Source organism: Eulemur rufifrons, chromosome 3, assembly GCF_041146395.1.
Source record: "Eulemur rufifrons isolate Redbay chromosome 3, OSU_ERuf_1, whole genome shotgun sequence".
In the NCBI taxonomy this organism is placed as follows: domain Eukaryota; kingdom Metazoa; phylum Chordata; class Mammalia; order Primates; family Lemuridae; genus Eulemur; species Eulemur rufifrons.
The window spans coordinates 35,493,505-35,510,353 of record NC_090985.1 but is presented as its reverse complement, the minus strand read 5'-3'; the positions used below and the strand labels follow the sequence as shown (position 1 = coordinate 35,510,353).

The window sequence follows — 16,849 nt, the reverse complement described above, 5'->3', positions numbered from 1 at the left end:
ATGAAGGAAAGACTTAACTCGAAGAAAGGATGCTTGTGATTTAGCCAAGAGGCTCTTATAAAAGTTTCCCTTTGGAAACTAACTACAGTGAAAGAAAAATTAAGCACTTTATCCTTGTGAAAACGTAAGAAAGGCTTTTCTTTCTTAAGAAATTCTATGCAACATCCTTGGAACTTATGAGATGTTCTCTCGTCACCACTGTCATCTCTGACAGCGATGGACAGAAAGTCTATTAAGTACTGCTCACAAGGGACTGGATTCTACCACTATCATTAACCTTCAAGTGACAAGTAACGTTAGCCCTTCATTCTTGGTTATGGCTTCACCATAAGCACCTCTTGGTAATAAGATAGCTGTAAATACTGAACACCACGTTTCAGTGACCTAAGGCTTTTTTCCTACAACTTCCAATGGCTCCAGAACAGTGGGAGCAATTACTTCTGTGTTACTAAAATCATCAGGGTTCTCTGTGTGTCAAGCTTCATTCTGATTGGTCAATACCTGAGCATTTACCTCTTGCCTGCTATTCCCTCACACTGTAAGTCACTATCACACATGTACATGAAAATGGTAGAAAACTTCTCGCTGAGGTGCTCATGGTTATCTTGTGTAGAGAAGTCTAGCTTCACAAGTGAAATAAAAAGGTACATCATAGTACCTAAGAACACCAGGTTTGCATCCCTGTTCTGACCCCACTAGCTGTGTGACCTTATGCAAATGACTCAATCTCTCTGAGAACCAGGTTCCTCATCTATAAAACGGTGGTAGAGCTTCCGTGAGGATTCAATGAGATAATGTAAGCAAAACACCTAGTACAATCCTCAGTACAGTGGAAACACTCAATAATGTTAGCTATTGCCAATACCTAGGTCATATAGTGCTATTTGAAAATGGAAGTTTGAAAGAAGGTGACATCAATGTGGTATAGAGGTTAGGACGGGTTTCACTGAACAGGAAGGAAGGAAAATCATGTATCACATGTCAGTTAATTTCATATGCCCCATTACATTAAGTTCTAATAACAAGAAGATTATTACTCCATTTTTAAAATGAGGAAACTGCAGATCCGAATAGTAAAGGGACTCAGCATGGATTGTACAGACTGAGAGTAGCAGACTGTGACTCAAAATGTGCGCTCCATGTCCCTTGCTCTCCCCATAATGTTCATGGTGCTTATTTAACTGGGCCTTATAGGAAAGGCAGCATTTTGGCAGATGACCATTTAGGAGAGCAGGTGGGAGCTTTCCAGGTTGAGAAAACAGCATAGGTAAGAACAGCTTAGCGGTGGGAATAGTCACGTTGGGAATATGGGTCGTGTATCTAAGTGTGTCCATAGGAGATAAGGCGCTTTTTTTTTTTTTTTTTTTTTTTTTGTTGAGACAGAGTCTCACTTTGTTGCCCAGGCTAGAGTGAGTGCCATGGCGTCAGCTTAGCTCACAGCAACCTCAGACTCCTCGGCTTAAGCGATCCTACTGCCTCAGCCTCCCGAGTAGCTGGGACTACAGGCATGCGCCACTATGCCCGGCTAATTTTTTTTTCTATATAGATTTTTAGTTGTCCATATAATGTCTTTCCATTTTTAGTAGAGACGGGGTCTCGCTCAGGCTGGTCTCGAACTCCTGACCTTGAGCAATCCACCCGCCTCGGCCTCCCAGAGTGCTAGGATTACAGGCGTGAGCCACCGCGCCCGGCCCATAGGAGATAAGGCTTTTATGTAACTAGCTCATTTTATATTCTTCAGGAAGAGAAAGGATGTCTAACAGGCCACTTCAAGTATGAGGACAAATACCTGACGAGCCACAGTCACAGCAGACGTCGTTCCCCGGGAGCCGCTGGACATCTTCAATAATGGCTTTTGTCAGATCTTCCAGGCTGTTCTCCCCTGTGCTCTGCTCTCCACGGAAGGCCATGGTTAGGGCCTCTTCTTTGCTATTCGTCAGTACTGATATCCATCTGTTATCAAAAACACAAGAGCAAGAAGGCCTTTATTAAGAGCATGGCTGTTGTTTTCTCCCTCCACTGCAAAAATTCTACTTTCACCAAGAACTTCCAAAAGAGAAACTCCCTTCCAAAATAGCAATAAAGTGAGGGAATATAAAAGAAATTAAACTCAAAGGAAAGTAAGAGTTAAAAAATGGAAAGCAACACATAGGAGAAAATGAGAGGAATGAGAAGAACAGAAGAGAAAAGTAAAAACCAAGGTAACTGAGGACTTGGATGAATATCCAAGGTGCTCACATTTCGGTGCAGACAGCGTAAGGGGAATGCCAGAATGGAAAGGACTAATCAGGGACTAACCCAATGGAAGGATGAGCAAAAAATGAGAAATGGATAGCAGGCAGGAAAGAGAGTTTAGCAAATGGCATCTGTTCTCTGGAAGTCCATGTCAGTGGGGACACTTAAAAGTGAAAATGAAGAGATATTTCATTAGCAGCCATAAAAATCTCTGCATATGAAAAAGGCATGTTAACACGGAGACATGACGACATTTATAATATGAAATGAATGGTGCAGGCTAATTATATATGCACATGACCACTGCATGTACCAAACAAAATAACCCCTTGCTACTAAAACAACATAGAAACCCAATAACAGGGGGATGATTAATAAAGTGTGAAATAACCACAAAGTGGAACAGTTAAATAGGCATTGGAATTTGTTTTCAAATAATTTTTGGATGACATTGGAGAAATGCTCACAATAAAATGCTCTGTAAAATAAACAGGAGAAAAACCTGTTATATGATATAACCTTCAATTTAAATGTATGTTTATATTATATATTTCTGTTTGGGGAAAAAAGGCTAGAAAGAATTTCACCAAAATGTCAATAGTGGTTGTTTCTGAATGATTTTTTTGTGGGAAAAAAATTGCTAGAGGGATTGCTTACCTCTGTGACTTTCTGTAATTTTTCAAATCTATAAGGAGTTTGTATTACTTTTATGAATGAGGGGGGAAAAAGCCAAATTTACTTTTTAAAAAGAAAATGAAAAATATTTCCAAATCACTATTTTTTCTTACCTACTGCATAGACAGCTAATGTTTGCTCTTAACAGATAATACAAAGGTTCAGAACTGGGTCTCTGTTTTTTTGTATATTGCAAGATGGAATAGATATGAAAGAAAGTATTGTCTGCAAAAGGTTTTGAATAAGTAACAGTGACAGGAAGAGAATTAAAAACCAAACCAAACTACGTTCTTGGAGTATGTGAATGCAAGTCACACCTCTGACTCTAGGTGGCATTCACCTTCAGTATGTAGTGAGAAACACGCTCGCACAGCTTCACTTTTCTGTGATGTAGAAAACCAAACATTTCAAAACCAACTGTCTAGGAACTGGTGAGGTGGACATTTGATATCTTTTAGATTAAATAGTATTTTTTCCCCATCATTTAGTCTCAAGTTAGAAACTAGAAATTCTTTTGTTAAAAACAATTCAAGACACTGGGTTCAACAGAACTGGTAACTGCACTTTATCAGCAGCAGTTATGTTACTGGGTTTTTCACTTTGACCACAGAGTCTCTGCTTTGCTTTCTCCAAGCATTATGTATGACATCTAGTTATCTAATATTGACCAGTATCTACTATGTACCAAGTACTTAGAATTTTTGAAATACATTTGAGCAACCCAAATCTGAAATCTGAAATCTGAAATCCTTCTGGTCCCAATTATTTCAAGTAAGGGATATTCAAACTGCAGAATCCTTCAACAAGCCTCAAACTGAAGCCCAGGGAAGTTACATGACTTGCCCAAGGCCCTGCAGCTGGATTGTGTCAGACCAGACTGGGATAAAAAAACACTTTCGTCGACCCCTTTTCAGAGTTCCTTCCTTTTGCCTCTTTACTCAGGAGCTTGTGACAAATAAAGATGTCATGATAATCAGAAAATACATATTTAAAGCATGATTTTCTAGAGGAAATAATTTAAGTTTGGTAGAATGGAATGGTTACCTTTCAAAAGGGTCAAGAATCAAAGCAACCATTTCTGACAATATTTTTTAACTTTTAAATTATTTTAGAGTAACAAGCATACCCCAGAAGTATAAGAAACAATGCATAATTGTATTTGAATACTTTAAAAGTCACTTTGATCTTTACAAGATAAAAAATAAGTTGGCACTGTGCTAGGAGCTTTACACATTTTATCCTCTCAAAACCCTGCAAGTGAGGTAAATAATTCCCATCTTACTGATGAGAAGACTGAAGCCAGATGAACTGCATAACGCTAAAAAGTCACAAACTATGGTGGCATGTGCCTGTAGTCCCAGCTAGTTGGAGGCTCAGGTGGGAGGATCACTTGAGCCCAGGAGTTCGAGTCCAGCCTGGGCAACGTAGCAAGACCCTGTGTCTTAAAAAAAAAAAAAGCCAATTCCAGCAAAGCCTGGACTGGAAGCCAAGTTGGCCTGACATTAAACATGCATCTGGCTCTTTTTGCGTCTGTCTCCTTCCTCGGTGAGAAGGAATTTCTTTGTTTAATTTCACCGGACAGTTTCACATGAGAAAAAAACTCAATGAAGTAGTGAAATTGCCTCTACATAACCTGGAGGTAAATGAAGAACTGAGGCTCCCCTCCAGGGCACGTGCGTTCGTTGTGGACTGCCATTCCCTCCTACATCACCGAAACCAAAGTCCCCTTACCACCAGCACCCAAACAGAGTTCAAGTGAAAAATATGCACCAACTTCAGGATGGACCAAGCAATCCTTTTATTGAAAAATGTTAAGTCCTGCAGGCAGGAAACCAATAATTCTTTAAAACTGGGACTGAATTACTCATAAATCATAAGAGTAAATGCAATATCGAATGCCTGGGTTTGACAGAAAATATATATTTTCTGATTATCATGACAAGAGAAAGTGGATGGTCCCTGCCTCACATGAAGTGCTCACCTATCTTCTTCCAATTAGGGCTTTGAGGAGGGGGAAGGAGGAAAAAGAGAAATCAACGAAGGGGAAACAGTATGCCAAGGTGATTTTGGAATTCCGTCTGAGTTCAAATTCAGGCTTTCTAGGACTGTGACCATGGGCACACTGTGCCTGTTTCCTCATTTGCAAATTAGAGATAAAAGTCCCTACTCTCTGGGGTTGTGAGGATTAGTAAGTCAGGATGTGCATTCAGCATAGTAAGATCTCTATTTTTATTAGAAATATTACCTCTCTCTGAATTTGTAGGTGGAAAGTCAGCCCACTGACTTCTCCCTTTCTCATGTGATTTCTAGTCACCCTCCAATCGGCCAGCTCTATACCTCTAACATCAAGCCACCAATCCCTTCCTTCCTATTCCACCCTGTTGCTTCTAGGCCACCAGAACCTCCTACCTGGAATGGATTTATAACCTCTCATAACTTCATGAGTCAGCTCAGGTTTACCTTCCTCTAGGAAATTATCTATGAGCAACAGCCCCAAGAACACAAGAAGGTATGTGCCCTGAGTCATGCCTTTGTGTCCCCAGCACGTGGCCCCCTCTGTCCTTCAACTTAGCATCTACACCACGTCATATCGCTTGTCTCCTCTAGCAAAGCCCAAGCTCCTTCAGGGCAGGGCTCCAGCTAACGTACTGTTGTATTCTCAAGGCTTTGCACAGTTCTGGGCATATAGTCAGCATTCATTAAATATTCAGGGAATGAACAGCTAATTGGACCTTTCTCCTCCTTTTCCTTTTCTCTAAGCTTTTTTCTTTTTCTTTTTTTTTTTTTTTTTTTTTTAGCTGTTTCTCCCAACTCTGCATCCTTTCTACTACCCCTGTCTTATTCTCTTTCTGACCCCTTATCGTTTCTCCTTTGAGATGCGGAAAGAGTAAAATTCTCCAGAGTGTGAGTGTGTGAAAGCAAGAGAGAGAGAGAGAAAGAGAGAGAAGAGGTAAGTATAAGGCAATGTGTGTAACAGAATTCCGTGGCTCTATGAAAATCATTAAGGAAGGAAAACAGCATTTAGTGTGTGCCACTGATGAGACTGAAAGCTTGACAGTTCATGAAACTTGGTGCAAATTACCTCGAGTATTTATTAGAAAATATTTGAACACTACAAAAAAGGTAATTGCCCACTTTAACACAAATGTCCCTCTCCCAAGGAGCTGAGAATGTTAATAGTCACACATTGTCTTTTTCGGTCCGGGCCATCTACAGGAAGGAAAGGGGAATGAAGATGGCTCAGGACCAGGGATAATGTTTAAAAAGGGGGCAGGGGGGAGGGCGGCGCTGGGGCTGCCTATAGTTGCATACCTGGTCAGGTGAGTGAGGATTCCAACCCAGGAATATGTGATACCAAACCTGGTCCTTCCTTAGACACCAGGCTCCCTTTAACTGAGCCATGTTCACCCCAGTAAAAGGTACCTGCCAGTATTCTTCCTTCAGCACCAGGCTCTCCTATTCTTCTGCTAATAGCAACCAAGTATCCAGGTAGACTGGCCGATGCATTTGGCCACTAAACATTGAGGGAGCCCTTCATAAGTAGAGGTGATGTGACTAAAAGGTACATAAGGCACAGTCATTGCCTGTAACAAGCTCTCGGTCTCTAGAGGGCTGATGTGCTCCAGAGGATCACAGGGGGTGTGAAGAGGCCTTGGGCAGAGAGGGGGGAGCAATAAGCCCAGGGGTGGTGAGGCTTGAGCAGAATCCTACAGGAGGCACCAGAGTTTACTGAGTAGACAAGACTGAACACCATAGACAGAGAAAAGAGCCACAAGTGACACCCCAGAGGTGAGAAAGCAACATGGGGAGCCACGGGGAGTAGTTCTTACTAATGAAAACATTAAGGTATCTTGCACAGCAGAGAGACACTTTTTCAATCCAAGGCATTGTACCGTTATTTCAAAACTACTTACGCTACATAATCCTGCTCATCTTCTGCCTGAAAGTGATATGTCCTATTATCTAAAATACAAAAAAGAAAAGTAAGTGCAACCTTAGAAAGCAGGGCACCTTCAGCTATAATGCAGATTTTTAAAGTTTCAGGGAAAATAAAAACACAGTATAAGTAGGATTTTCGTATTATTTTAGTTTTACACCATTGTGTTTCAGCAGCTACACAATTCATTTTGTCTGTATTATATTTCTTACCTGCAATAATAGGAATATAAAAAAATAACCATAAATACCATACACACATCTGGTACCTCTTTTGAAAAAGCAGTAAGAAGAGGGGGAAGATTCTATCTGATCCAAATGCATTTCCATGAGAAACTGGAGTGCCTACTATGAATTCAGTATTTCCTTTTTCATTTTAAATTTGATTGTCACCATGTTATGTTTTTTTTTTTTTAATCTCCTTTTCAGAAATGATTCATTCACTGTTCCCCTGTTCACTCTGACACTTAACACACAGGGTTGCTCCAGCACTAGGCATATTGTGCCTCAGATGTCAGAGCTACTCTCTAGCTGAACCAGGTTACAGGAACGAAAGGCTCAATCTCTGCTACCCTGGTAAGGGAAAGGGTGGTCTAACTTGGATATTTCAGGCAGGTATATAATGAGGGAAGCTTTTTGTTAAAATTCAGGATTTTTGAAAGAGCTTCAATATACTCAGGTCAAACTAACATTTACTAAGCACTTCCTGCGTGACTGCTGCAGGTTAGGCAATCGTATCCCTCATCTCCCTGGCGAGAGAGATGGCGTGTATGTCAAAGAACACACCATGGGTAGCAGCAACTGACAGCCTTGGTTGAATCCCTGCTTTACTGCTGTGTGACCTTGTGTAAGACACTGAACCTCTCTGAGCCTTATTTTTTCTTCTGTAAAATGGGAAAGTGATAGGGTTTTTGTGAGAATTAGCAATATTGTATATAAAGCACTCATAATAGATGCCCTATAACTAACAACTATTATTGTCAGAACCTACAGGTTCTCAAATCTAGGGGTTCTTGGCTTTTTGAAGTCACATAGTAATTCCAACTTTTCCTATTTTTTTCTTATCAATAACCTAAGAAATCTCTTGGTCATGAAAATCAAGGGGAATCTAAATTTTATTAAGATGTTGTAGAGAATCTGGCTTAGACTGCATAAAGAGCCCCATGACTGATTCAATCTTTTAAGTTAGGACTGTTTTTGAGCTTCCATTCATACAACTATATCAAAAGGATTTCAAGGGGCAGGAAAGTATTTTTGTGCTTCTACACATCAATCATGCACTTTGGCTGTCGGCCTGGCTTGCTGGGTTGTGATACAGAAGGAAGAGCACTTAAGGTCAGTGCTGCAAGATTTCAGGATATTTGTGAGAATCACTTTCCTGGCACTGCCATCCTCTCTCTTTACAAAGGGGGTGCACACTTGGCTACAGTGTGGGTCAGCAAGTGCAGCCACACGAACCAGCACAGGCACAGGGAGCCGGCCCAGGGGGAAAACATCCCCTCCCACCCCCACTCTCAACGCTATGGGAATACAGGCCACAGGCTATGGGGTAGGTGGGCTCATTACGTTCCTTTACCACAAGAGAAAAGGAATCTCTCAACCATGAAGTAAGAGAGGGATGGAATGCAGTGCCCTCAGTTCATGAAGTCTGAAGGCAGTTCTGCTTGGAAGCAAGAAAAATGTTTTTTCCTTTAAGTGCCTGATTTTACAGGGATAGAACTCTGGGCAAATTAGCTGTATACATACAACGGCACACCTGCATTTCCAGATCTACATCAGTGCTTCTTTACCACAGGTGCACATTAGAATCACCAGGGGGCTTAAAAAAAAAAAAAAAAGAAACCTGTATCTGGCCCTCACACCAAAGACTGTGATTCAGCAGATCTAAGAGACAAATGGGAACCTGCTTAGAAAAATCTCTCCAAGGGAATAAAGCTATGTACTCACAGTCATCATTGGTCTAGCTCAACGTACAAATCTAGATTTTATTCTACTGCTGGTTGGTCAGATCTGACAATTACTGCAGGAGGGCTCAGTGCAAATTAAGAGACCTGAGGGATCTTCCTAGAGCTGCATATGCAGGAATAATATGAACCTGTTCAGGTGCCAACTCTGAAGAGCCCGGCTTGGAAGAGCTGCTGTTTTAGTACCCAGAGAATGGAAATGTGCAGGTGTCAGAAGCCACAGTAACTGACTCAGAGAGAGAAAGGACTCACGTGATATCAGGTCAAAAGACTTCTTGTCTTCGGCATTTGGTTTCACCTGGCAGGTGAGAAGGTTCAACTTAGCTGGTTGCCTGTTGGACTGGAAAAAAGCGAAAACGGGGAAGTTATATGCAGTGCTACCCTCTTGCCTGCGGGTCCAGTGCCCCACAGGACAGGCGTGCAGTTCACAAGGCCTGGCCAGTGATCCAAGAATACGTGTTTAGCAGTGAAGAAAACAGACATCTGGACATTGCTCCAAGTTAGCTGCAAGAAGACACCAGATCTGTAAGGTTCTGTCCACAAATGTAAGCTTGTAAACTTAGTAAAGTCTTATTTATCCCATTAGAATTCTGAATCTCATTAAAGAAGGAAAAAAAATTAGGTGCCCTCCTAAATGTCTTTTAACTGTGCATAAGTATCCTGGAGATTAATTAGAATGGAACTAAAAATAATGTACCTCACTTCTAATGAAGAGGAGGCATGGACCATGGAAATGTACCTTTCTGGAATCTAGTCATATCTAAGTACAACCAGTTGACATTTTTAATACTATATCTTATTGTGAAATATAGGTGAGCTATATTTCATTTATTCTTTCAAAATGACCCCAGTAACCTATTATTCCAAACCTCATGTCCCAGCTATCCCTGAATTCAAGTTTTGGTTGCAAAGCAAAATGACTTCACTCAGAAGTACAAGACAATTACACTACCTGTGAGGCAATGCTTAATGAGCCCCAACATCTGGAGAGAGGGAAAATTAGTAACAAGGATTTCATATCATGTATAAGCAAATCTCTTGGTCACACACATAAAACAGACCCTATAGTATCTAGACAGTCAAGCTAACTTAAGGTGTCTCCCTACATAATCATTCTGGTCAAACTCTTCCTGCTCTCCTGCCTGCATCGTCCAAGGTCACATGCCGGCCATTGGCCGATGCTAGGATCTCTGCTTCCTGTAGAAGCTCATCAAAGAGTGAAATGTCCATGTGCCTGGGCTGGACTTTGCTCGAACATGGGAAGCTTGCAGAAGTAAGCAATGAATCTCTTCAGTTGGACCTATATGACTGCTTCAGTTGACAGCCATGATTCTGAAAATCTCCACACAAGGAGCATTTCCATCTGGTGAATGTAAATTTTTTACGGAAAAAAGAAGGGGAGGGGTTAGAGAGAAGTCACATGAGTGAACCAATCAAAGCCCTAAACAACAGAGATGGCCTATGATCAAGACAACTTCAATGACATGCTGCGCCTCTCTGCCTAAATCATGGGCATTGGAAAATTAATTTCTGTTTACCTTCTCATGCTCTCTGGACCGTTTTCAAGATCTTTCTCCCTCTGTAATTTCAATGACAAAAGACACAAAACAATGCCACTTGTCCAGTAGCTATGTGTTTCAAAGGCAACTGTCTTGGGGGAGGAAGTGAGAGACCCCAAGTGATTTAGTATTCACTGTAAGTACCTTTAATTGAGAAGTGGAACTAGAAGTACAGGAAGAGTTTTGTCTAAGAGGAAACAGTGCTTGGGATGGGATTCCTGTACTACAGAACTGGTCACCAAACCCAGAAGGGGAGAGAGGAGGAACTCATGAGCCTAAGTTCTCAGAACAGACCTGGAGATTGGGTTGCTAGAAGGCTCAATCTCCAAAATCAGCATCTAGGCCCAGTCCACTGTAAAAGGAATTGTTAGCACTACATCTCATCTTTTTGGAAGTTGATAAAATTGCTGGATTTCACACATGAATTACTGTGACATACGACTGCCTGAAAAGGTACTGACTCCAGTAAATAGTAAGAACTCTTGTTACAATATTATGTTCCAATTTGGAATCCACATTTAAAGAAGGATGTAGAAAAGTTTAGGGAGATCAAGAATCAAGAGATGATTAAAGGGGTAGAAAATGGAAACTTTGAAGATGAGTTAAAGGCAGTACTTAGTCCAGAGGAGAGAAGGCCAGGGGGTAACTTAATAACCATCTTCATATACAGGAAGGTTGTTATGGGCAAGGCTGGGCAGCTGTTTTCCATTTGCACAGAGAAAAAGAAATGTACTTAAATTGTAGAAGAAGATTTGGGCCAGACATAAGAAAGAACTTCCCAAGCTTAAGTTGATTATGCATAATAAGAGGTTTCAGGTTTCTTAAGTAAAGAAAACTCTATCTTTGAAAAATTTAAGAATTTTTAGACACTATTCACATTTGAATGTGGCAGAGGGTTACCCTGATTTCTTATTCTTCCCAAATCTAGGTTTCTCTGGTGTTTCTGAACCTTACCAACAGATACAACCAAGTAATACCTATAAAATCTTAAAAAAAGTAAAAACCACTCAGCTCTGTATTAACTGCATTCAGGGAAGTTATTAATAAAATAGCACCACTCATCTCTCATTTCTAAGCACGAACTATTTCAAAGTATTTTGCTGGAAAACTTCTGATAAGGGTTTTATACAGTTTAGGTCATTCCATGTTTGACCCACAACTTCAATGGTGATGACACATGATGTTTATTCTCTTAGAAGTTTGTCAAATCTACTGGACTGACATTTGCCACATTAACACGAACCACATTTAACAGACATCTTGCCTATACACAGTGTTCTTCCCCAAACTGGGCTGCCAGTGAGGCATTTGACAAATGACCTGTCATCCCAAATGTGACTTTGAGGAGCAAAGAACACAATTTTTGACTGTCTAAGCAGCTGGTATATCCAGCGTGGAGCCTAGGAAGACCAGAAAGGGAAGTGGTATGTTGAATCAAAGTCCAAGGACTAAGGCATCAGAAGCACAGAAATCACTACGGTAATAATAGCCATTCCAGATGTTTGTGTAACTTTCCAAAATTTCAAAGCACTTTCTCAAAATTTAGTACTAATTTATAGGTATATTGATTAAAGAAGGTATAATCTTTCCTGGGGTTTCAGCAGACTAAAATCAAAGTAAAACTAAATGACTTGCCCTGGGCTACACCACAGTGGAACAGTTTAGGAAATGCTTTCATATTGTTTAAGTACAGGAGGGAAAAAAGGAAAAAAAAAAAAAAAAGCGGGGGGAAGAAAAACTCAGGAAACATCTATGTATAGAGTCCTTGCTATTGATGATTCCTGTCTTGCTCAGAATAAAAACCACAGCCTGGACCAGGACATCCAGGTACCAGCCTGTCCCGTCTGTTGCTCCCACTGTTGCTGGTCCTGCCTGCTGCTACACGCTCCTGCACGCCCCTGTTCACTCCCTCTCTCAGCAGTCAGCACCTCCTCCAAGGTGGCCAGTTCCAGCCTCTTATACCCTGCTGCATTCTCTTCCTGGCTCTTATCACTCTTTATTTGCTTCTTGTGTATCTTTCCGTTAAGGGCACCCATTTTGCATACTAAGATGTGTCTGGCATACAGCAGGTACTCAATAAATATTTATCAAGTGAATGAATGACTGCATTCCAGGCACCTTTCATATATTATCTCATGAACTACCTGTGAGGAAACTCTCTTTAGTTTCTTTTACTAAATGAAGAAATGGAAGCACAGAGAGGTTAATCAAGTAACACTCCTAAGCTCTCCCAGTAAGGAAGTAGCTTGGCTGGATCAGAGCCCCCACTCCTTCTCTTCTGCGTCCACTGTGCAGAACTTGGAAGGACGGTGCTGTGATATACCTCAGGGAATCACAGCTGGATGCCCCAGCACACGAGAATACCTCCTCCTGAGAAGAGAAAGGGTTACCACTAAATGGAGCACAGGTTTCAAAGATTAACTTCTATTTTAATATCTTCTTGGGTTATTTGACTCTTCCAAATACTTTTTATAATTGATGAAAAGAGAAATTTTAGAAGCCCATTTTAAATTCCTATGGACTTACTCATTTGACATATATTTATTAAGCCTTTACCACATTCCAAGCACATCTGAAAAACATGAAGTCCATGCTATCAAGCAGCCATGGGAAACAGACCTGATCACGTACCTAGAATGTGCCTGGTGCCCTGGGGAGCCTGGGGACCTAAGCTTAAGAGTTTGTACCAAGGACTTGGGCAAGACTCCACAGAGGCAGCCTCAGCCTTCAGTGAGGATGGAGTATGCGCAAGCCAGAAGAGTGGGAAGAGCAAGGAGGAGCCAGTACAAAGGCCTGGGGCATGACAGGGGACATGCAGCAGCAGGCGAGGTGTAGCAGAGAGGGGTGGGGCACTAAGGAATTCACCCTGCCTTCCAGGATCTCTGGCAGCCTAGTGAAGGAAGTAAAGCAGGAGAGCAACCAATCAGACCCACGCTTCAGGGGGTGGCTGGGGGAGGAGACCCAGCGAGGCTGAGAGAATAAAGCTGATGATCACTGATGAGAGCCTGAATTAAAGCTATGGCAGTGGCATAGGGGACGCAAGATATAGCTAAAAACTGAGGTTTCTAATACACCATTCCACAAGTAAACTCTATATAGTATGAGTTACCCAGCACAGGGACTGGAGTGGTGAGCGGAGGGAAGGATACAACGTACCTGTAGGCTCTCTTGAGCAGTAGCTCTTTCAAAAGCTACAGGTGTTTCTACTCCACATACAGTTAGGATGCCTTCATATATGAAGATTTTTATGGCTGTTCCCGAAACTCCCAAGTTACCCCCTCTACAGATTTTACTTTTCATTAAAATAATGCATATTCACTGAAGAAAAATTAGTAGCCAGAGAGAATGCAAAGAAGCAGCCAAACATTTCCTGTTAACACCATTTCTACACCCAGCAATAATCATGGCCAATACCTTGGTTTTAACAAGATGTGTGAGACTTGTTTAAAAAAATGCATTGTATGTATCACTTTGTAAGCTGCTTTTTTCCCAATATTATACACAGATGTGTTTATTTTACACACACACACACACACACACACACAGAATAAGGGCAAATCTATGCAAGTTTTTGATGTTTCAACTAGGGACACTCTGGGTACGTTCCTTGAACAGAAGTGACGAGGACATTATTCCTCTGACATAATGGTCTGCCACCCAAAACATAAACTAGCCGTACAGCTAGGGAAGTCACCAGAAATCTAAGTAGAAATGCATGCAGAAACAGAATGAGTCAATTCTGATTAATGTTTCTGCATCTCCTGAAAGAAAACAAACACCACACATTTGTCCTTAGACAGCTTAGTGTGCACCATGGTACAGTGTTTTTGCTGGAAGTGTCAAGTTGTTAGCACAGGCATATTTCTCAGTTAGCAGAAAACAGCTGCTACTGGAATTAGTATCCAGAAATGAAATTATTTCTTCCCATTCTCCTACTGAATTGCTCTGTTTCACAAATAAGATGCAAACATGAATTACTTGGGAAATAAGCCAGACTTAGCCAGGCTGAGGCTGATGTGTGGAAAGAGGTAAAAATAAAATAATAAAGCTTTCTTCACACCCTATGGCAATGCCTGGAAACAGAGCTGCTCAGACCATTATGGTCATTTCAAAATTTTCCTTCAATAAATATTTACACACCTACCATGCCCTAGAGGAACATATGTATTTGGCATGTAATCAACCACAATAACCCCCTGGCAAGAAATTAAGGTACATGACCACCTAACACTGCAAAGATCTTATCTTCAAAATTTTAATGCATTAAAACTACCGGCTTTTGCAAGGTATTTTGGTTTACTTGTGGCAAGAGAGCAGGTTTTTTTTTTTTTTTAATTGAGCACCTAAACTGCTAGGTACTTTACATACACTATATTATTTAATTCTTATTATAACTCTATGCGATAAGTACTATTACTAAACCCAGTTCATAAATGAGAAAACCAAGGGTCAAGGAAGGTAAAGTAAACCAATCCATGTTTTACGGGAAGTAAAAGGCAAACCTGAACAAATCTCCTGCCACTTATGCTGTTTCACTGTCAAGGCAAGCACTTGGAAAACTTGCAAAACCAGTCAAAATATCCATATTGTTTTGCCTTTTCTGGTTCTTCCTCCCTCTTAAATGGCCAGTTCCCTCATTTTCCCTCTAGATCACTTAATATTTCTGCTGAGAAGTCCCACCCATTCTCGACATATTCCAAATTCCAAACTTACTATTCCTGTGGCCATAACTAAAGCTCCCCCATCCCTTTAGTGACCCTTCAGACAGCTAAGGAGAGAAGTAGCTGATTATCTAACTGAAGTATTAATAATTCATTCCAGAGTGTGGACAACTATGAATTCCCTTAACCCCTCCCAACCATTTTAACTATGGGACTAATTTCTAGTTGGTAGAAAGTGTGTATGTGAAAGAAAGAAATATTTGAAAATGGAGCTTTCCAAGAAAATCTCATATATTGCAGTAAGAAACCTGTCACTTTACTTTTGAGAGTACGTTCCACTCTTGAATCAACATTACACAATGCTATCATGTGAACAGAAAAAAAAGAGCTTATCAGAGTTCTGGAAAGGCTTGGAGCTGATGTTACTACAACTGATGTGTAAGCTAGATATCATCCACTTAGGCATTCCCATAAACATTTCTTGAGTGCCTCCTATATGCTAGTATATAGAGTTAGGGCCAGTAAAAGAAGAATTTTTAAACTCATATTTCCTATTTAACTACAATAGCTACTTTAATCCATGCCTTGTTATCCAACAAGAATTCATAAAACAAAAACTTTCTGGCTTAAGTGTATTTGTATGAAATGCATTAATTTGATAATAAAACACCTGAAATATGGTCTGTGTTTTAAAAAAGCATTCTCATTACCTTTTATCAACTAAATGGGCTGTGAGTAGCTGAGACAAAAATGTGTAAGAGGCTTGTATTAGCCTGATACATAAAGGGCAGCTCATTAAAACAAGGGTATCATCACCTTGACAAGTATGCAGCATTTACTTGTGCCAGGTTCCCTGATAAGCGTTTTGCATATATTTACTCATTTAATCCTCACAACCACCCTCCAAGTAAATGCCTCTATTATTACCCCTATTTGACAGATGAGGAAACCAAACCACAAAAAAGTTAAGTAACTTTGCCTTAAGGTTATAGCTAGTAACAGCAGAACATTAGGTGAATGCAAAACGTTTTTTAGAAATCCATCATTTTTTGTATTGGGGAGGCTAGGTGGGAGGTGGCATGAAAACTGATTTCAGACTGCAGGTTTTTTGTTTTGTCCCTTTGAGTTTGTAAAAATCAGTATTTTCTTTAGTCTTTTTACCCCTTAAGAACCAATCACATATACTGTAACAAAATGGCCACACTTTCTGAATTTGTGGGTTCTAAATTAATGAGGTTTTGCTCTACTCATTTTTCTAGAATCACAGAGTCACACAGGAAGCACATAGAATGACATGCACCGTGTCAGACCTCCAAGGCAAGTTTTAAAAACCTTAACCCTCATAAGCTGTGAGGCCTGTGGTTTTGATCTCTAACCTCTTTGATATTTTCATTCTTCAATTTTTTCCTCCCTTTTTCATTTATGAAACAAGTTCCTTGCAGGAGTTTCCTCCAATTTCTGTTCAACATGAAAGCGGGAGAGATTTATCTGGCAGGTCCTCAAATCTTAGGCAGCATAAGCAATGTGACACCCTTGTTATTCCAGAGGATTTGCCAAAAGAAGAAATCAAGGCTGTGATGCCTGCTGCTCTCTGACGCGCAAATGAGAGACTGCTATAAAATACCTGGCTTTAACGGAGCCACACTTCGGGGACTGAGGCCCCTGAGAGTTTGGGCTGTCTGGAGCAATGCAATATTCTCTCAATTTACAAAACCAATTTATTCATACTATAAAGTACACGTTAGAATGGAGAAAAAACCCATAATTTTTGAGGCAATCGGACCTGAGTTTCATTCTAGGCCCAGGTATCCACTAACAG

At 40.7% G+C, this 16,849-nt stretch overlaps 1 protein-coding gene across 4 annotated transcripts in view; it reads right to left on the bottom strand.

Moving 5' to 3' along the window:
* The window catches only part of ASAP1 (ArfGAP with SH3 domain, ankyrin repeat and PH domain 1), a 272,495-nt gene that overhangs the window by 50,869 nt on the left and 204,777 nt on the right, over window positions 1-16,849 (bottom strand). For all 4 annotated transcript variants that reach the window (XM_069465971.1, XM_069465972.1, XM_069465974.1 and 1 more), the window contains 3 exons: window positions 9,063-9,150; window positions 6,825-6,873; window positions 1,790-1,953 (listed from right to left, as the gene is read on the bottom strand). In XM_069465971.1, coding sequence (XP_069322072.1) covers window positions 1,790-1,953; window positions 6,825-6,873; window positions 9,063-9,150 — 301 coding nt within the window. The remainder of the gene's footprint in view (window positions 1-1,789; window positions 1,954-6,824; window positions 6,874-9,062; window positions 9,151-16,849) is intronic.